Source organism: Salvelinus sp. IW2-2015, unplaced genomic scaffold, assembly GCF_002910315.2.
Source record: "Salvelinus sp. IW2-2015 unplaced genomic scaffold, ASM291031v2 Un_scaffold1457, whole genome shotgun sequence".
Lineage (NCBI taxonomy): Eukaryota > Metazoa > Chordata > Actinopteri > Salmoniformes > Salmonidae > Salvelinus > Salvelinus sp. IW2-2015.
The window spans coordinates 40,133-61,698 of record NW_019942919.1 but is presented as its reverse complement, the minus strand read 5'-3'; the positions used below and the strand labels follow the sequence as shown (position 1 = coordinate 61,698).

At 42.0% G+C, this 21,566-nt stretch overlaps 2 protein-coding genes and 1 long non-coding RNA gene across 7 annotated transcripts in view; 1 reads left to right on the top strand and 2 right to left on the bottom strand.

Annotated features, from left to right (window-relative positions):
• Nucleotides 1-261: 261 nt before the first annotated feature.
• On the bottom strand, nucleotides 262-6,219 carry LOC112070907 (asparagine--tRNA ligase, cytoplasmic). 2 transcript variants are annotated; one of them, XM_070439164.1, is made up of 10 exons: nucleotides 6,003-6,217; nucleotides 5,426-5,508; nucleotides 5,226-5,291; nucleotides 5,043-5,135; nucleotides 4,673-4,762; nucleotides 4,416-4,494; nucleotides 4,030-4,100; nucleotides 3,802-3,888; nucleotides 3,363-3,584; nucleotides 264-484 (listed from the first exon to the last, which is right to left on the bottom strand). In XM_070439164.1, exons 1-10 carry the CDS (start codon nucleotides 6,043-6,045, stop codon nucleotides 281-283), a joined length of 1,038 nt encoding a protein of 345 aa, XP_070295265.1. In that variant the 5' UTR covers nucleotides 6,046-6,217; the 3' UTR covers nucleotides 264-280. The 2 variants fall into 2 exon arrangements, with proteins under 2 accessions (XP_070295266.1, XP_070295265.1); XM_070439165.1 differs by lacking the exons at nucleotides 5,043-5,135; nucleotides 5,226-5,291 and having other exon boundaries at nucleotides 262-484; nucleotides 6,003-6,219.
• A 213-nt stretch (nucleotides 6,220-6,432) lies between these two features.
• Nucleotides 6,433-14,475, bottom strand: LOC139024393 (uncharacterized). Of its 2 annotated transcripts, none has more exons than XR_011475684.1 (5): nucleotides 14,078-14,475; nucleotides 12,936-12,971; nucleotides 12,377-12,495; nucleotides 6,900-7,019; nucleotides 6,433-6,724 (listed from the first exon to the last, which is right to left on the bottom strand). It is a non-coding gene; the product is annotated as an uncharacterized lncRNA (long non-coding RNA). The 2 variants fall into 2 exon arrangements; XR_011475683.1 differs by lacking the exon at nucleotides 14,078-14,475 and adding an exon at nucleotides 13,294-13,724 and having other exon boundaries at nucleotides 6,434-6,724.
• LOC112070906 (thioredoxin-like protein 1) overlaps nucleotides 13,727-21,566 on the top strand; it is a 15,421-nt gene continuing 7,581 nt past the window's right edge. For 2 of the 3 annotated variants that reach the window (XR_011475682.1, XM_024138358.2), the window contains exons 1-4: nucleotides 13,736-13,973; nucleotides 14,886-14,982; nucleotides 15,218-15,391; nucleotides 18,872-18,994. Coding sequence is in view for 2 of the 3 variants with exons in the window: in XM_024138358.2 (XP_023994126.1) it covers nucleotides 13,876-13,973; nucleotides 14,886-14,982; nucleotides 15,218-15,391; nucleotides 18,872-18,994 (492 nt within the window). In the remaining variant the exon portion in view is untranslated. Of the gene's footprint in view, nucleotides 13,974-14,885; nucleotides 14,983-15,217; nucleotides 15,392-18,871; nucleotides 18,995-21,566 lie in introns of all 3 variants that reach the window. The other variant, XM_024138359.2, reaches the window with a different exon arrangement.

Genomic DNA, 21,566 nt, shown 5'->3' with positions numbered 1-21,566 from the left:
TTTTGGATGGGCGAGTCGGCTCATTCAATGTAAGTGGATGGTAGCTAGCTACTTTTTTGCTAATTTTAGCGAGCTAGCTATACAGATAACGTTAGCTGGTAATGCTGGAGTTGGTTAGCTAGCAAATTAGCATCACGAGAACATGAACACAGAAGTTAACTTTATCTTGACATGCATTTGCTGGCTATTTAGCTAACAGCCAAATGCTAACTTAAGGTCATGTTTTGCTGTCAGAATGACTCCAATTTGAAACAGCAAAGGAAAACAACAATTCCAGTACTCACTCAGACAGGTGCCTGCGGGTGCGGGACTGCTCTGCGCGGTAGGACTGTGCGATACAGAAGGTGTCTCCCAAAGCAGGGATGCAGGTCTCCAGGTAGAGCTGAGAGGACTGGGTCAGGAACGCTTCCTCCCCAAAGTAGTTCAGGTTGAACAGGGTGGAACCTCCCTCCACCTGGGTCTGCACCAGAGTGGGTGGGGTGACCTTTGGGGGAACAAATACAACATCACAGATTTAGACAGAACTACATACATGCAAAAGGCTGAAAATATACAATTCAAGATTCAAATCTTCCCACTAACCACGTTTCCATCCACTTTGTGAATGAAGTCACATCACATTAAACAACAAATCACAACAGCTGTGATGGAAGCAGATCGTTTCAGTATAATTTTATAAATCCAACAGATCATTTGTTAGTTCGAYATGGTGGGAACTTTATGTGTCTGTAAAATGAATTATGTGAGAAATTGAAATGGAAACACCTTTATGTGCAAATCCTGATATTAACCATGAAAACAACGTAAACTTGGAGTCACGCAATGATATGGCGTGTGATCCACCCACTAGGACTCGGGAAACCATGCAGTTTATTAGGCTACAGATTAAATAAATGATGAACTTCACAGGGTGGTGAAAATGCAGTGATCTTGATGCTCCTTTCCAATAAATATCGAGGGTCTTATTCTGGTGACGTGATGATCGATGCTTGACTGCCGTTTTGMCAAATAAAACCATTCTCTCTCTTATCCATAATGTCATCATGTAGACTAGCCTACCTGCACTGTATCTACCAGCTGTTGTCTAGACCTCACCTGTCACGACCAGAGTAGGCCTGTGACAAAACCATCGGTAGAGATGGAAATACGATGGAAAATGTTGATTCTTATTCAGTACATGAAAACGTACAATGTGTCATTAACACACTGAATTATATCTGCAACAAGTCTGGTGGAAACACACCACTGGTGGAAAAATGCGCATATTTTCTTTATGTTAATTATAGAATATTCTGTCGCCAATTGGATGGAAACCTAGCTAATGATGTCATCAACAAATACAATAAGCAAAGATGGAGGTGATGAGGCTTTTAGATACACATGTGCTCCAATACATTGGCATCCTTGTCCTTTACAATGGAGTCCAATGGAGCAGAAAGGTATTTCTATTCAAAACGGGTTGAATGGCTATTTTTACCTTGTAGACACCTACAACTTACCACAGATGAGATAAATTACACATTAAAACTTCTTAAGTATAGGGGGCAGTATTTTCGTTTTTGGCTAAAAAACGTACCCATTTGAAACGGCCTATTTCTCAGCCCCCGAAACTAGAATATGCATATAATTGTCAGATTAGGATAGAAAACACTTTAAAATTTCCAAACTGTCAAATTATTGTCTGTGGGTTTAACAAACTGATATTGCAAGTGAAAACCTGAGGAAAATCCAATCAGGAAGTGCCTCTTTTTTTTTTACCTCTCTGTTCTTATGCATCCCTATCACCCATTTAAAGGGATATCAACCAGATTCCTTTTTCTATGGCTTCCCTAAGGTGTCAACAGCATTTAGACAGTTTGAGGCTTTTATTTGAAAAATGAGCGAGAACGATCACATTGCGTAAGTGGATAGGTGGGGGCTCTCAGAGTGAGTTTTGCGCAACAGAGAAAGGCGGCCATTGTTTCTCCCGGTCCTATTGAAAAACCAACACCCCCGGTGATATATTATCGAATAGATATTTGAAAAACAACCTGAGGATTGATTATAAAAAAACGTTTGACATGTTTCTGTGGACATTATGGATATTATCTGGAATTTTCGTCTGCGTTGTCGTGACCGCTCTTTCCTGTGGATTTTTTAGCATAACGCGCCAAACGAACGGAGGTATTTGGATATAAAAATAATCTTTATGGAACAAAAGGAACATTTGTCTAACTGGGAGTCTCRTGAGTGAAAACATCCAAAGATCATCAAAGGTAAACGATTAATTTGATTGCTTTTCTGATTTGTGACCAAATTACCTGATGCTAAGTGTACTTAATGTTTTGTCGAGCGATTGATAAACTTACACAAACGCTTGTATTGCTTTTGCTGTAAAACATAATTTAAAAATCTGAGACGACAGGTGGATTAACAAAAGGCTAAGCTGTGTTTTGCAATATTGCACTTGTGATTTCATGAATATGAATATTTTTTTAGAAATATTATTTGACTGTGGCACTATGCTATTCAGCGTTGCTGATGACAATTATCCCGATACCGGGATGGGTGGTTCAGAAAGGTTAAACGAGAATCTTTGCCTCCAACCAAATTACATTTTAATGTTGAATACTTTAGTCCAGGACATWATTTTTTYCTTGAAGAGAAAAATCTMAATTTCGGTTGTGATTTAGTGTTTCCCTTGGTCCTGTGCAGTTTAAAATCAATCAAATATATGTGGAAACAATTATTTTATCAATTTCAACTTATTTTTTAGAAGAAACTGAATTATTCAAAGGTGAGAATATATTTGACTGCATCTGTATATTACTATGTTCTATTTATGTGTTCAATTTATTTTGGTAGTTTCACGCTTCAAAGAGCTCAAACAGAAGGACGTTTGTACAGTGTACCCACTCTTACTTACTGACTCTATTGTCCCCATGGGGAAGTTTTGATGCAGTGTCATGTTCACATTTAAAGTGTCGTTTAAATACAAAACAAAATTGACTATAGAACTTTCATAACAGTTACATACCAATAAAAAGAGACTAGAAAAAATATAATAATAAATAAATAAATAAGATATATATTTAAAAAAAAGACTAGCTTGCTGGCCTTAGAGCCAATATGAACATTAGCCCGGGCTATTTAGGAGGGTTATCACACCTGGCACAAATGTTTGTCTAGTTGTGTTTTTCCTGCTGAGGGGTGCCCTATACCTGCGCCCAGAGGGGAGTAGTTCAAAGTCCAGGTAAAGGGGGTGGCTTGGGTCTAAAATGATTTTATGAGCCTTACGGAGGGCCCTGACCTTAAAGATCTTATCTGTTTGACTCCAAGTACCTTGCTTGCTGTGGTAATAATCCTTCTCAACATAGTCTTACCTCATAGTATCCGCGGGTGAAGAAGTGATCCCTGAAGCACTGTGTGACAGTGGAGCGGATCCGTAGTATCTTGGACACGTTCTCCCCACGGATCATCATGTGTCTGTTGTTGAGCTGAACGTCAACATCAGACTCCTCATTCAGCAGGTTGTCAGCTCCTCCAGCCGGCGCCAGACCCACCAGCTCCCAGAAGTCACAGTGCAGCTCATGACCACCAGGGGCCTGGAGAAGGAGGAAGAGAGAGGACATCCTAGTCAGTCATAGGTCTAACAATAAAATAACAAACCATCTAATACATGAATTACAGTCAGAGTGAAAAGGGACAGTTAACCCAGAACCAGATTGGGCCTAGTCCTGGTCTAAAAATAAGGTTTGAGAGAAAATGACAGTTTAATCTGGGTAATTAAAGTAAGTAAGTAAGTAGGTGAAGAATCTGTACCTGCTTCCCCTCAGGTACTTGCTTCACTGTCCCATACAGAGCCACTGTGCTTTCAGTGGACAGCACCAGGGCATTATAGCACTGACACTATAATGGAGACAAAAACAAAACTAGTTTTACAAATAAGAGGGGAAAAAAGGAGGGACCATAAATAAAGCATATTATTCAATTTTGTAATAAAGACAAATATCTATAAATGAGCTTTAAAAGTTGTAAAAAATAAAGTACCAATTTATTGTTGAGAACACACTGCAGGAAACCAGTTCCATCTCTCAGCACAATGAACAGCAGGTTCTTTCCTAGCAAGAGAAAGACAATGTGTTCTCAGTCAACTTACCTAGTAAAATAAGGGTAAAATACAAAATAAAGAGAATAAGAAACACATTATGAGCCATGAAGCCCCTCTCCTCTCATCCAGCTGCCCCCCCCCCCAAGTTAGTTTTTGGGGGAATTTTCATTGTTGGACATAAAAGACTGGACAAAACAGCATGCATTACAATCCTGAGAATATACTGTTAGTAAACAACCTGCACATTATGGGCTAGTTACAGTGCTGTGGCATGCTGACAACTGCTGGGTTAGACACACATTAACCAACGTTCTACAACCCTCACCTTGTTTTCTCATTCGGTGCACCCAGCCAAACACCTTCACTCTCTCCCCTCGGAGAGGCTCCAGCTGAAAGATTTTCACCTGTTGGGAAAAGCTTGATTACATTTCTACATTTCAACACAATGGAAGATAAAGATGTGATTCTTATTTCCAAACATTTATTATTTGTATTTATTTTTTAAATAATTTTTAAACAATACAAAACATACAAAGATGAGTTTGACAGGATGCTGACGAAAGAGAATATAGTAGATCTGACCGTTTTGGGCTCTGGAAGACTCGAGTCATTCTCAATGGTGATTTTCTTCGCTTCTTCCAGGTTCTTCTCTCGTCTCTCAGAATCCTCTGCCTTTAAATCAAAGTTGAAAATAACTTACATAAATAGCAGCTCACATGGGCTACTGCTGCCTGTGAATATTTTACTGATAGCCACAACTGTTTATGGCCAAATACGAGACTGTGTGAATAATTATAATAGTGACAWMCCAAAAGAAATCCTATTCTYTACATAGAGCACTACCTTTGACCAGAAGWATAGGAATAGGGTTCCATTTGGTGAAATAGGTTTCCTATATAGGGAATAGGGTTCCATTTGGGATAAACTGACTCGGACTATTTCTCCCACTTACCTCTTTTTTGTCTTTGGAGTCGCTCTTCATCTGCTCTCTAGCAAATAACTTCATCACACTTTTCATCTGCGTCTTGGAGATCACTGCCCAACGCTGGAGAAATAGGGGAAACGAAATCATCACGGGGAAACCAAATGAAAGTGAAACCAAACGACTTCGTTTTCAATGSTTCTAACTATGTACCTCTCCTTCCTTCTGAGAGTCCACATAGATGGTTKGGAATGGCTCCTTTCCAGCAAATGTCAAAGCCTTTGAAATCAAATAGTTGWTATAGCAATTCACTTAACTGTGATTGATTCAAAGATACGTAGACATATCAGTTCTGTTGAATGGAGTCATAATTAAACACAAAACATGGTGTACACAACACTGATTCCTCTTACCCTCAATGAGGTCTTGAAAGGCTTCGGCTCTGTTCCATCACCGTCCTGGTCATTTCCTTCTTTGTCAGACACATACATCTCACCTGGAAGAAGTGGAAACACTCAACACTTGATGCTGAATGTGTTATTTCAGCTAACTAAACCTAGTTTGACATGTTCATTCATGATGAAAACTCCCGTATTCGACACCCCACKATGCTGCCTGTTTCACCCACCCAAAGGTTGGAGATCTGATGAAGCATGACAGTGATTAAACTAGCTAGGCAAGATGCTCGTTGGCTAGATAACAGGAGCGTGACACGGACATGTTACCACATGCTTGGGTTCAGGGACGAYAGAAATGGAGAAAAAAAAGCTMAAATAAAAGCAGAGCTCACACCGATGCGTAGTAATTTAACTAGCTGGTTTTAGCTAACTAGACAGTCAAGATAAGCTTGAGCTATGCAATTATGTATKATTTAAATCATGACATTGGTGCTATGAAAGCTAGCTAGCAACACCGGTCTGATGCAACACATCGCATGCTTTCAACATTGCTACAATGGCTGTAAATTAGCTAGCCATGCTATCTACTTACCCACGGAGAGTTCGCCTGTGGTTTTCGTTACCTCCTCTGCCATACCCACGTAGAAATTGTATCAAATGTGTATATTTAATAGATTACCAGCGAGCTAATAATAATACTAAAATGAATCTGCCCTCCTGTCCGTCAGTCGCTGGTGTTTGTACTCATGTGTAGGATTATCTGTGAATACAACTTCTGCATATTTCGTGAATGGTGATTGGTTGCAGTAACTTGAACGTGGATTCGTTCCCAGTCCCTGCCATTCATTGTAGTTCCACCCTGGAACGATGAAAGGACCATTATGGCGTGGTTTATGGAGAGACCTGGCTAGATATGATTCATGCTTATTTCATTATTAATTCAACCCATTGCATCATGTAAAGAAGCTCGCAAGTTAAGCATTTCACTGTACTGTTTTACACCTACTGTACCCTGTGCATGTGACAATTACAAAAGAAAAGACAAAAACATTGCTTCCATTTTTTATCAATATTATTATTATTTTTTAATAATGCTTGAAATATTATAGAACCAATCTTCCAATGGAAAAATGCCTTCTGTGGCTGTGAACAATAAATTAATCTCATAATTCATCCGGACTGGATGAATACAACAGCACTGGATCACTTTGAGAAGTTCACATTTTTAATTGGGGTCTCGTTCATTTCCAAGTCTTCAGTCATGTGATCAGTGGGCTGTGGTTCAACTTTACCCCTGTGCAGTTTCTCATACAACTGTATCACAAAAAGATGAGTAGATACATCAGATGAAGTATGTATTTCATATCAGAGTTTTGTAAATCACCAGAAATAAACTCTGAATTTCAGTCAAATACATTTCCCCTTATCAAGCCAACTGTTCTCATTAATAAAACATATCAAACTGCATACATTAAGAATAAGTACTTACAGTGACCCAAATGGGTAAATGTAGTATTCCATACACTACAACAAGGCAAAAKAAGAATGTTTCGATGTAGATGGTGTTTTCAAAGAGCATGGAGTATGTCAGGGGCATTTCATCATTGTACTGAAATTTTGAAAAGGTCAACCAACGTTTTAATGCATTAGCAAGTGCTTACAAAGTTTTCATAAATGTATCAGTTCAAAAGGCAGTCACACATCTGAGCGATCTTTTTTGCAGGTACATGGTAACAGTTGAAAAAGATGAGAAAAAAACCAGCACACTGCTCTTGCTAGTGTCACTGTTCTGGTTAGTATCAATGCTCTGGCTAGTATCACTGCTAGTATCGCTGCTCTGGCTAGTATCGCTGCTAGTATCGCTGTTCTGGTTAGTATCAATGCTCTGGCTAGTATCGCTGCTCTGGCTAGTATCACTGCTCGGCTAGTATCGCTGCTCTGGCTAGTATCGCTGCTCTGGCTAGTATCGCTGCTCTGGTTAGCATCAATGCTCTGGCTAGTATCGCTGCTAGTATCGCTGCTCTGGCTAGTATCGCTGCTCTGGCTAGTATCACTGCTCTGGCTAGTATCACTGTTAGTATCACTGCTCTGGCTAGTATCACCCCTCTGGCTAGTATCGCTGCTCTGGCTAGTATCACTGCTAGTATCACTGCTCTGGCTAGTATCGCTGCTCTGGCTAGTATCGCTGCCTGGCCAGTATCGCTGCTCTGGCTAGTATCACTGCTCTAGTTAGTATCACTGCTCTGGCTAGTATCACTGCTCTAGTTAGTACCGCTGCTTGGCTAGTATCCTGCTAGTATCGCTGCTCTGGCTAGTATCACTGCTTAGTTAGTATCGCTGCTCAGTTAGTATCATGCTCTGGCTAGTATCACTGCTCTAGTTAATATCAATGCTCTGGCTAGTATCACTGCTAGTATCGCTGCTCTGGCTAGTATCACTGCTCTAGTTAGTACCGCTCCTCTGGCTATACACTGCTCTGGCTAGTGTCACTGCTCTAGTTAGTGTCACTGCTCTGGCTAGTACACTGCTAGTATCACTGCTCTTTAGATCAGTCCTAGCATACCTCTGGCTATATCACTGCTAGTATCCCTGCTCTGGCTAGTACCTCTGTGACTACTGCTAGTTAGTATCACTGCTCTGGCTAGTATCACTGCTAGTATCACTCTCTAGTTAGTATCACCTGCTCTGGCTAGTATCACTGCTAGTATCGCTGCTCTAGTAGTATCACTGCTAGTATCACTGTAGTATCACTGCTCTGGCTAGTATCACAGCTCTGGCTAGTGCCACTGCTCTAGTTAGTATCACTGCTAGTATCACTGCTCTGGCTAGTATCACTGCTCTGGCTGGTATCACAGCTCTGGCTAGTATCACTACTCTAGTTAGTATCACTGCTCTAGTTAGTATCACTGCTCTGGCTAGTATCAAAGCTCTGGCTAGTGTCACTGCTCTAGTTAGTATCACTGCTAGTATCACTGCTCTGGTTAGTATCACTGCTCTAGTTAGTATCACTGCTCTGGCTAGTATCACTGCTCTGGACTAGTATACTGCTCTGGCTAGTATCACTGCTCTCTAGTTAGTATCACTGCTCTGGCTGTACCTGCTCTAGTTAGTATCACTGCTCTAGTTAGTATCACTGCTCTGGCTAGTATCACTGCTAGTATCGCTGCTCTGGCTAGTATCACTGCTCTGTCTAGTATCACTGCTCTGTCTAGTATCACTGCTCTGTCTAGTATCACATGCTCTAGTTGTATCACAGTGTAACGGATGTGAATGGCTAGCTAGTTAGCGGTGGTGCGCGCTAATAGCGTTTCAATCGGTTACGTCACTCGCTTTGAGACCTTGAAGTAGTGGTTCCCTTGCTCTGCAAGGGCTGCGGCTTTTGTGGAGCGATGGTAACGATGCTTTGTGGGTGACTGCTGTTGATGTGTGCAGAGGGTCCCTGGTTCGCGCCCGGGTCGGCGAGGGGACGGACTAAAGTTATACTGTTACAACTGCTCTGGCTAGTATCCCTGCTAGTATCACTGCTCTGGCTAGTATCATGCTCTAGTTAGTATCACTGCTCTGGATAGTATCACTGTTCTGGCTAGTATCACTGCTTTAGTTAGTATCACTGCTCTGGCTAGTATCACTGCTAGTATCACTGCTCTAGTTAGTATCACTGCTCTAGTTAGTATCACTGCTCTGGCTAGTATCACTGCTCTGTGCTTAGTATCACTGCTCTAGTTAGTATCACTGCTCTAGTTAGTATCACTGCTCTGGCTAGTACACTGCTCTGGCTAGTATCACTGCTCTGGCTAGTATCACTGCTCTTTCTAGTACCACTGCTCTGGCTAGTACCACTGCTCTAGTTAGTATCACTGCTCTAGTTAGTATCACTGCTCTGGCTAGTATCACTGCTCTGGCTAGTATCACTGCTCTAGTTAGTATCACTGCTCTAGTTAGTAGCACTGCTCTGGCTAGTATCACTGCTCTAGTTAGTACACTGCTCTTTCTAGTACCACTGCTCTGGCTAGTACACTGCTCTAGTTAGTATCACTGCTCTATGTGTATCACTGCTCTGACTAGTATCACTGCTAGTATCGCTGCTCTGTCTAGTATCACTGCTCTAGTTAGTATCACTGCTCTAGTTAGTATCACAGTGTAACGGATGTGAAATGGCTAGCTAGTTAGTGGTGGTGCGCGCTAATAGCGGTTCAATCGGTTACGTCACTCGCTTTGAGACCTTGAAGTAGTGGTTCCCTTGCTCTGCAAGGGCCGCGGCTTTTGTGGAGCGATGGGTAACGATGCTTTGGGGTGACTGTTGTTGATGTGTGCAGAGGGTCCCTGGTTCGCGCCCGGGTCGGGGCGAGGGACGGACTAAAGTTATACTGTTACAACTGCTCTGGTAGTATCACTGCTCTGGCTAGTATCCCTGCTAGTATCACTGCTCTGCTAGTATCACTGCTCTGGCTAGTATCACTGCTCTGGCTAGTATCACTGCTCTGGCTAGTATCACTGCTCTGGCTAGTATCACTGCTCTAGTTAGTATCACTGCTCTGGATAGTATCACTGTTCTGGCTAGTATCATGCTCTAGTTAGTATCACTGCTCTGCTAGTATCATGCTAGTTCACTGCTCTAGTTAGTATCACTGCTCTGGCTAGTATCACTGCTCTTGCTAGTTCACTGCTCTGGCTAGTATCACTGCTCTGGCTAGTATCACCGCTCTAGTTAGTATCACTGCTCTAGTTAGTATCACTGCTCTGGCTAGTATCACTGCTCTAGTTAGTATCACTGCTCTGGCTAGTATCACTGCTCTAGTTAGTATCACTGCTCTGGATAGTATCACTGCTCTGGCTAGTATCACTTTTACTATCACTGCTCTGGCTAGTATCACTGCTCTGGCTAGTATCACTGCTCTAGTTAGTATACTGCTCTGGCTAGTATCACTGCTCTGGCTAGTATCACTGCTCTGGCTAGATCACTGCTCTAGTTAGTATCACTGCTCTAGTTAGTATCACTGCTCTAGTTGTATCACGTCTCTAGTTAGTATCACTGCTCTGGCTAGTATCACTGCTCTGGATAGTATCACTGCTCTGGCTAGTATCACTTTTACTATCACTGCTCTGGCTAGTATCACTGCTCTGGCTAGTATCACTGCTCTAGTTAGTAGCACTGCTCTGGCTAGTATCACTGCTCTGGCTGTATCACTGCTCTAGTTAGTATCACTGCTCTAGTAGTATCACTGCTCTAGTTAGTATCACTGCTCTGGCTAGTATCACTGCTCTAGTTAGTATCACTGCTCTGGCTAGTATCACTGCTCTAGTTAGTATCACTGCTCTGGCTAGTATCACTGCTCTGGCTAGTATCACTGCTCTAGTTAGTATCACTGCTCTAGTTAGTATCACTGCTCTGGCTAGTATCCTGCTCTAGTTAGTTTCACTGCTCTAGTTAGTATCACTGCTCTGGATAGTATCACTGCTCGGCTAGTATCACTTTTACTATCACTGCTCTGGATAGTACCACTGCTCTTTATTAAGGTTTATCTATCGACCTCAAGGCCTTAGTCAGAGCTTTTGTGAGTTTTGAAAAAATTATTAGCACCCTTATGTATACATAGCTCCACCCACATCCGTTCAATGTATCGAATGGGGGTTGGAGTCGTGGGAAAATAAGTAAGTGTTACCAAATATAACAATGTTCATTTCATAATTATTCAAATAAAGTGTGTACATAAAACGTATTAAACACATCTGTAAAACCACAATGAGGACATCGACCCATCAAGCAAGTTTTTATAAATCATTGGGAACAGCGTAAAAAAAATCTGAAATGGTGGCATTAATTCATGTTCACATTTACAACATAACATACATAGGCATTTCATCATTAAGACCTTTAGGAAATAATGTCTGGAGGGTCAAAATCCCAAAACATTGTCTTTTGCTCAGAATATTATTTATATCACCTCCCCTGTCTGATATCTTAACTTTCTTTATGCCACAAAATCTAAAAGGTAGAAATGTCATTTAATTTGGAATCGTTTCCTGTATGTGGGACTAATATTCACACTTCATCATATTGTTGCACTGTGCGTGACCTCTGCATTTATAGCTACCATTCGGAAGAGAGCATGAAAGAGCCTGGCTCGTTTTCTTTTGTGGCATGGACCAATTTATTGCGTAAATTGCGACCTCTTATATATATACAATACATTGTGGATTCTTAAATTCAGCTGGCAAAGCTGGGTCCGATGATAAAACATACCAGGGTTTCTTGACAGCATCGCCCACTTTACGCGAGTTCAAAGTGTTTGGGGTGGTGAACAAAATCAAATCAACAATACAGCGTGTTCTTTAGCTCTAGATGGTCTTTTTTTTTGTAGCAGTTCATCTCGTGTTTTCCCTAATACCAAATTAAGAGCTTCATTCACACATTGTGGAGAATAGCCTCTTCTTAGAAACCTATTGCGCATCTCCGCTTTTTTTTCCTAGATAGTCCTCTGTGGAGTGGCATATATGGCGCAGTCTAAAAAAACTGGCTTCTTGGAAGTCCTCTTTTTAATGGTTCATGGTGGAAGCTGTCCCCTTGTAATAGAGTATTTCTGTTCTCTGTTTCTTTCCTATACACGTTTTACAGACGTGTTTAATACTTTTTATGTGCACACTTTATTAGAATATTTATGAAATGCACATGGTTATATTTGGTAAAACGTAATAAAGAGCAGTGTGCGGGTTTCTTATTTTTTCTCATAAATGTATCAGTAAAATCTAGTGAACCTGGCCAAGTAGGCCGCTAATCAGAGTGAGCAAAGACTACAAATGAAGTGTGTATTGGGCCTAATTTGAAAATGTGAAAAAACTACGTATTTTCTAAGTTATAAAACATTTTAAATTGGTGATGCCCCATATGACAATATATGAAACCCCTACCAGAACCATGTTTTATATAGCTTATTTCTTAACAAAGGTGCCCTACACATAACTTACATCACTGGCTTGCTTTCCTTTTACATTAGTTGCAGGATCCTTTTTAAGGAAACAGGGGAATTTCAACAACTCCTGTCTTTCTCCTTGCCACCTCTTCTTCAATTCTTGGACCCCTGAGTCTGTGAAACCAAAACCATGATGGATATTTGGTATGACACTGAACAACTTTTGAACAATGCAGGATGGTGATTGAAGGCATGCTCTTTAAAATTCTCCCTGTTGTTCATTGGTCTTTCATTTCAATGTATGTGAAATATATACCCCGAACATGAGAAACTATTTAACCCTATCATGACCTCGAAAAGTCTCAAGGTCAGACCAAATTAGTAAGGGCCTTTGATGGTCAAATTACATAGCTATCAGTGGAGGCTGGTGGGAGGAGCTATAGGAGGACAGGCTCATTAATGGTTGGAATGGAATAAATGGAATGGTATCAAATAGATCAAACATACGGAAACCAAATGCTTGACTCCGTTCCATTGATTCCATTCCAGCTCATATAGTTCCTCCCACCAGCCTCCACTGATAGCTAGCTAGCCAGAGTCAAAAGTCAACTTACCACCAGAGTCTTTGGAGTCGGTTGTTTTCGGGGGATCTGTTAGAATAGAATTAGAATGCTTTGACATGGAAAACTAATGTTAGTTATGTGTAGCTAGCTAGAAAACGAATCTACGGTCAGCTTTGTCTTTGCAAAGACCCAAACATAGAAACAAAGATTCACCTCAACTAACACTATTTCACGCATCAAATAMACTTGTTGACAAATCAGGAACTGAATATGACTGCKCTTCATAATTTTTTTATGTAGTTAAAACATAAATATTTGTCCAAAATGAGCACTCGTCTCTCAAAGRCATCGTTACAGTTTAAAAAAAAAATAACGGCAGAACGTTAGCTAGCTGGCTATGTCTACTTACCCATTGCTCTCAGGTTCACGAAAACATTTGTTAAAATTACAAGTGAAATTACTATTTTTGACACCATCTTGACAGTTRACAAAGCCACTGTAGAGATGTGTTGAGCAGCTTAACTTTTAAGCTAACTAGGTTAGCTGGCTAGCTATGCTATGGAAAGAATTACAGTTGCTCAGCTGGCTGTGTTGACTGAGAGACTAGGAAATAACAACAACCAAAAAATCCGTTAAACCGTTCATTTTTGAATGACAAGTCTCGTGTGGGACATTCGATCCGAATGTTTTCTCTAAATGTTCTGTAGACACTCAATGTATTTCTGGGTCAGATGGATTGTAAAATATGTMATCACTAAGCTACCCGTTTAGGTTTTTTAACCAGACCTCGGATCAGTATTTATTTTAGCTGTGGAGTCAAGTTGACCACACCCTGCTTGGTTTTCATTGGTTAATGGCCAACTTTCGTCAAGGAACTCAGGAAAGTGTGTGATTCGAGAGAGGAGTTGAGTTTGGACAGTGTGTATACAGGTGACACTGTTTTGTATATAATCGGACATTAAGATACATATTTACAACTGTATTCTGTAAAATGGTCGGGGTAAAAGTAATCGGGAATGATTCAGAATTCCAACCTGAGCTAGCAGCCGCCGGTTCGAGGCTTGCGGTAGTGAAGTTCACAATGGCAGGGTAAGGTTCAAAATATATTCCCAGGCCTTGGCTAGATGCTAGCATGCTAGACCGGATCTAAACTGAAGTGGGTSATACAATTTCATTGGCAAATGTATAGTTACCTAGTAGGTCAACTGGTTTCGGATTTCGTAGTGTATCGGTTGTTGAATACTTTCTAACAAGCTACTTAAAAGCGTGAGAAAATAACTCTGACAACACCACGCTGTTAGCTACGCCAACGTTGGCTAACTAGCTAACGGTAGTTAGCCAGCTATGACTTAGCAATATCAGACAGGCTAAGATAGCAAGTTAAGCTAACTCCACAGAGGAGTTGCGGTACTGACAACCCAGTAGTCTGATATTAGTTAGCAATAGAGTGACATGTTTTCTGTATAATTTGTGGTACAACAATGTTAGCTAGCTAGGTATCTGGTGGTTTTGGAAGGCATCAACAATGCACTTCCCAGTGAAAGGGACACACACATCTTTTAACTAGCGGGCTCCRAGGTGTATTCATTCAGCCAAACAGTTGCAAACTGAAACGATAGTTTATATTGGACAAGGGTGTATTCATTACGCACATTCTGTGAAAAAAATATTCTGTTCAAAACGTGCAACAGGCAKTTTACTCCAAACGGAAAACGCAAAAAACAAGAGTTTATTGGACAAATTCATGTAGGCCCCTCCCCGTWTTGTTATGTTTGCTTCCGGTAAACGGTTTTGCGTAATGAATACACCCCAGGTAGGCCCGTTTTTGTTTGTTTCCGTTTAAGAAACGTTTTGCAACAGAAAAGCCTGAAGGAATACACCCCTGGTGAAGAACACGTAGCTAGCTACTCAACAGGCCCATTTTGATGATCGCTAACGTCCAAAATTACAACAACAACAGTAGTCAATACCAGCTTCATAATTAACTCCTTCACTCCCCAGATGTCGACCCTGTGTCAGAATATCCCCTGCTTTCAACATGTTGAGTAACAAGTACCCACACGTGGTTTTCCTTGAAGTAGATGTACACGTCTGTCAGGTGAGGTTCTTTTTGCGTAAAGAGTTTTAATAATACAGCCTACTGTATCGTAATCGAAACACCAGGTACTCCGTTGTTCATGTTATCATCGGAGACGCTGTAAACAAAACATTATTTATAGCCTCGAACATGTCAACATCCTCATGTCATTCATTGAGSAATACAGATGAATGAAATCTAGTCTGTGTGGTTAGGTATGTGACTTCAATGTCAATCTCCCTCTTTTCTCTCTCAGGCAACGGCTGCCGCTAACAACATCTCTGCAACGCCAACATTTTTGTTTTTCCGTAACAAAGTGCGCGTTGACCTGTATCAGGGTGCAGATGCCTCAGGACTAGAGGAGAAGATCAAGCAGCATGTAGAAAACGACCCTGGAAGCAACGAGGACTCAGACATTCCCAAGGGATATGTGAGTATATGATGAATTGTATCACTCWGACATTTTGTCTACTTAAACTTCTGTGAATGACTGAAGCATGSGGTCAACGTTGTCAGTCACTGCAACAGATTTCCATCTTATGGATTCTGGAGAGGTTGTTTTTGAGTTCAGAGTATCAATTCACATCTCCAGGGGGTATGGCTGGTTTGGAGACGGCATAGCCTTATACATATACAGTGRGGGGGGAAAGTATTTGATCCCCTGCTGATTTTGTACGTTTGACCACTGACAAAGAAATTATCYGTCTATAATTTTAGTGGTAGGTTTATTTGAACAGTGAGAGACAGAATAACAACAAGAAAATCCAGAAAAACACATGTCAAAAATGTTATAAATTGATTTGCATTTTAATGAGGGAAATAAGTATTTGRCCCCTCTGCAAAACATGACTTAGAACTTGGTGGCAAAACCCTTGTTGGCAATCACAGAGGTCAGACGTTTCTTGTAGTTGGCCACCAGGTTTGCACACATCTCAGGAGGGATTTTGTCCCATTCYTCTTTGCAGATCTTCTCYAAGTCATTAAGGTTTCGAGGCTGAAAACCAATTTTGCAGGCCATCTAATAACTTGGTCAGATAAAAATGTGTTTGAACTTGCGTTTCATGATCTGACGTCTTAGGTTAACGTTTTAGGCTTTAAAGCTGAAATATGTGTAGCTTTTTTTGGGGGGGGGCGACCCAACCAAATTCACATAGAAACGTGAGTTATAGATCTGTCATTCTCATTGAAAGCAAGTCTAAGAAGCTCGTCGGTTACGTTCTGTGATCTTGTGTGATCTACTACTTCGTGGCTGAGCTGTTGTTGCTCCTATTTTTTTAATTTAGTATTTTTTTTATTGAACCTTTATTTAACCAGGTAGGCCAGTTGAGAACAAGTTCTCATTTACAACTGCGACCTGGCCAAGATAAAGCAAAGCAGTGCGACACAAACAACAACACAGAGTTACACATGGGATAAAGAAACGTACAGTCAATAACACAATAAGAGCACTTACAGTTGACCGGGGGGCAGCTCTAGCAGGGCAGCTCTAGCAGGGCAGCTCTAGCAGGGCAGCTCTAGCAGGGCAGCAATTTGACGAACTGACTTGTTGGAAAGATGCAAAAAGAGACCTTAAGAACGGGAAGCATAGAAATAGCACACATAGAAAAGATCTACTGCTTCTTAGACTTGCTTTCAATGAGTGACAGATCTATAACTCACGTTTCTATGTGAATTTGGTCAGGATCCCACAAAAAAAAGTGACATATTGCAGCTTTAATAACAGTCAGGACGCTGTGTCCAATGAGGTAAATGCAGCTGGACAAACCCCAATGCTTCAGCCTATGTACATCTTATGGCCACTATGCTTCATCAGTTGGGCTACGGGTAATAATGCTTATTGCTAATAGCACATCTGATCATATAAGACCATATGTGATCCAATATTTTAATAAAATAATTGTAACATATTGTTTTTTTACCSGTATGTTATTGGGCTCATTACTGGAGGTGGAAATTATATTTTATATCCTTTTTCCCTATTTACTTTAGAGTAGAATGTACTTTTTAAAAAGTCACCAGAACTGAGCTTTTCAGTCCTTCTACAAAGAAATGATCCCATCGAGGYCCCTGTATCCCCTAAGTAAGCAAAGCAAACTGYYTTGCTCAGAGGCAGAACAACAGATTTTTACCTCGTCAGYTTGGGGATTTGATCCAGCAACCTTTCAGTTACTGGCCCAASGCTCCTACCCGSCAGGTTACACAGGTGAAAGCTATGATCCCCCTTATTGATGTCACCTGTTAAATCCACTTCAATCAGTGTAGATGAAGGGGAGGACAGATGTTAAAGAAKGATTTTTAAGCCTTGAGACAATTGGTTGAGTGCTGCAAGGATAGACCTAGTTAAGCTGCAGCTGGCCCAGAACAGAGCGGCATGTTTTGCTCTTCGTTGTAATCAGAGGGATGATACAATAACTATGCATGCCAGTCTCTCTTGGCTAAGAGTTGAGGAGAGACCTGACTGCATCCCACTCTTTTTTTTTATAAGAAACATTAATGTGTTGAAAATCCCAAATTGTTTGCTTAGTCAACTTACACACAGCTCTGACCACACACACTTACCCCCCACCAGGCATGCCACCAGGGTCTTTTTCACAGTCCCCAAATCCAGAACAAATTAAAGAAAACGTTAAGTATTATATAGAGCCCTTATTGCATGGAACTTCCTTCCATTCATTTGCTCAGATAAACAGCAAACTGGTTTAAAAAACAGATAAAGAACAACCTCGCGACACAACACCTCTGGATAGGTGTGTTTATTATTGATATAGGAGGCTATTTGACACTGGATAGTTTGTGTGTATGTATTGATATGAAAGGCTACGTGTGCTTTAAAATGTATGTAGTTCTGTCCTTAGGCTGTTCTTGTCTATTAAATGATCTGTATTTATGTCATTCTGTATTGTGTTTCATGTTTAGTGTGGAACCCAGGAAGAGTAGCTGCTGCTTTTTGCAACAGTTAATGGGATCCTAATAAAATACCAAAATTAAGACATGGATTGTGTTAATGTGCCATTCAGAGGGTGAATGGTCAAGACAAATATTTAAGTGTCTTTTTTGAACATGTTATGGAAGTAGGCACTCTGGAACACCCGTTTGTGTCAAGAACTGCAACGCTGCTGGGTTTTTCACGCTCAACCGTTTCCCATATGTATCAAAAATGTTCCACCACCCAATGGACATCCAGCCAATTTGACACAACTGTGGGAAGCATTGTAGTCAAAATGGGCCAGCATTCCTGTGGAACTCTTTCGACACCTTGTAGAGTCCATGCGCCGAATTGAGGCTGTTCTAAGGGCAAAGGGAGGGGGGGGGTTGAACTCAATATTAGGAAAGTGTTCCTAATGCTTACTATACTGGGTGTATAGTGGGTCAATTCCACGGTAAAATATTGATGCTGAGACTCCGATTGTTCATATTTAAGTTACAATTTAGTCATTTAGCAGACGCTCTGCATAAGAACGTCTGCTAAATGACTGATTCTAAATATCTCAGAAAAGACAGAAGCTAGTGGAAGCTAACCGGTCCACTACAAAAGGATACTCCATTTCTCTGAAACAAAGTCAACATCTCAGGTGCTGCTGCTGTGAAGCTGCTCTTGTGTTTGCAATGTAGACTTAACATGGGCGTGTAATGTAGACTTAACATGGGCGTGTAATGTGGACTTAACATGGGCTTGTAATGTGGGCTTGTAATGTGGACTTAACGTGGGCGTGTAATGTGGACTTAACGTGGGCGTGTCATGTGGACTTAACGTGGGCGTGTCATGTGGACTTAACGTGGGCGTGTAATGTGGGCGTGTAATGTGGACTTAACGTGGGCTTGTAATGTGGACTTAACATGGGCGTGTAATGTGGACTTAACATGGGCTTGCCTTGTCTGAATCATTTTGATACTGTGTCTGTGTGTTCAGATGGACCTGATGCCGTTTGTGAACAAAGCTGGCTGTGAGTGCCTAAATGAGAGCGACGAGAGCGGCTTTGAMAACTGCTTAGTCAAGGACACCACCTACCTGGAGTCTGACTGTGATGAGCAGGTGAGTCTGAGGATGGATCGCCATCAGCGTCTCCTTCGTTAGTTCAGAGCGGTCTGAATGTGTTGAAATTGTTCACTTCAGTGTGGCTACTTTCTAGTAGACTTTACAGGTTAGAACTTGCATCTGTTGTCCTTTTTCTATATTTACAAGGATAATATCTCACTCACCTGGTTAAAACAATGTCTTGTCTGTTGGGTTACTTTTTCATATGTACCGGTATGCTTCTCCTGGCTGGTGTTACCTTCTGTAACCTCAGGCCAACCTGCAGGCTAAACTAACCCCAACAAGCAGGAAGACAAGTTTAGCCTGCAGGTTGGCCTGAGGTTACAGAAGGTAACCCAGCCAGGAAGACAGTTTAGCCTGCAGGTTGGCCTGAGTTACAGAAGGTAACACCAGCCAGGAAAACAGTTTGGCCTGAGGTACAACACCAGCCGGAAGACAGTTTAGCCTGCAGGATTGGCCTGAGGTTACAGAAGGTAACACCAGCCAGGAAGACAGTTTAGCCTGCAGGTTGGCCTGAGGTTACAGAAGGTAACACCAGCCAGGAAGACGGTTTAGTCTGCAGGTTGGCCTGAGGTTACAGAAGGTAACACCAGCAGGAAGACAGTTTAGCCTGCAGGTTGGCCTGAGGTACAGAAGGTAACACCAGCACAGAAGACAGTTTAGCCTGCAGGTTGGCCTGAGGTTACAGAAGGAACACCAGCCAGGAAGACGTTTAGCCTGCAGGTTGGCCTGAGGTTACAGAAGGTAACACCAGCCAGGAAGACAGTTTAGCCTGCAGGTTGGCCTGAGTTACAGAAGGTAAACCAGCCAGGAAGACAGTTTAGCCTGCAGGTTGGCCTGAGGTTACAGAAGGACACCAGCCAGGAAGACAGTTTAGCCTGCAGGTTGCCTGAGGTTACAGAAGGTAACACCAGCCAGGAAGACGTTTAGCCTGCAGGTTGGCCTGAGGTAACAGAGGTAACACCAGCCCAGGAAGAGGTTTAGTCTGCAGGTTGGCCTGAGGTTACAGAAGGTAACACCAGCCAGGAAGACAGTTTGCCTGCAGGTTGGCCTGAGGTTACAGAAGGTAACACCAGCCAGGAAGACGTTTAGCTGCAGGTTGGCCTGAGGTTACAGAGGTAACACCAGCCAGGGACAGTTTAGCCTGCAGGTTGGCCTGAGGTTCAGAAGGTAACACCAGCCAGGAAGACAGTTTAGCTGCAGGTGGCCTGAGGTTACAGAAGGTACACCAGCCAGGAAGACAGTTTAGCTGCAGGTTGGCCTGAGGTTACAGAAGGTAACACCAGCCAGGAAGAGTTTAGCCTGCAGGTTGGCCTGAGGTTACAGAAGGTAACACCAGCCAGGAGAAGCATACATATGAAAAAGTAACCCAACAGACAAGACATTGTTTTAACAGGTGAGTGAGATATTATCCTTGTAAATATAGAAAAAGGACACAGTGCAAGTTCTAACCTGTAAAGTCTACTAGAAAGTAGCCACACTGAAGTGAACAATTTCAACACATTCAGACCGCTCTGAACTAACGAAGGAGACGCTGATGGCGATCATCCTCAGACTCACCTGCTCATCACAGTCAGACTCCAGGTAGGTGGTGTCCTTGCTAAGCAGTTTCAAAGCCGCTCTCGTCGCTCTCATTTAGGCACTCACAGCCAGCTTTGTTCACAAACGGCATCAGGTCCATCTGAACACACAGACACAGTATCAAAATGATTCAGACAAGGCAAGCCCATGTTAAGTCCACATTACACGCCCACGTGTAAGTCCACATTACACGCCCACGTAAGTCCACATTAACGCCCACGTTAAGTCCACTTAAACGCCCACGTTAAGTCCACATTACACGCCCACGTTAAGTCCACATTACACGCCCACGTTAAGTCCACATTACACGCCCACGTTAAGTCCACATTACACGCCCACGTTAGTCCACATTACACGCCCTTAAGTCCACATTACACGCCCACGTTAAGTCCACATTACAACGCCACGTTAAGTCCACATTACAAGCCCCGTTAAGTCCACATTACACGCCCAGGTTAAGTCAACATTACACGCCCACGTTAAGTCCACATTACACGCCCACAGTTAAGCCCACATTACAGCCCACGTTACAAGCCTTACAGTCACATTACTACGCCATGTTAAGTCCACATTACACGCCCATGTGTAAGTCCACATTAACAAGCCCACATTACAAGCCCATGTTAAGCCACTTACCCACATTACACGCCACGTTAAGTTCCACATTACACGCCCACGTTAAGCCACATTAACGCGCCCACGTTAAGCCCACATTAACAAGCCCACATGTAACAAGCCCATGTTAAGTCACATTACACGCCATGTTAAGTCCACATTACACGCCCATGTAAGTCCACAATTACAGCCACATTACAAGCCCATGTTAAGTCCACATTACAAGCCCACATTACAACCCATGTTAAGTCCACATATACCGCCCATGTTAAGTCACATTACACGCCCATGTTAAGTCCACATTACACTGCCCATGTTAAGTCCACATTACACGCCCAGTAACCATTACAAGCCCACATTACAAAGTGGGCGT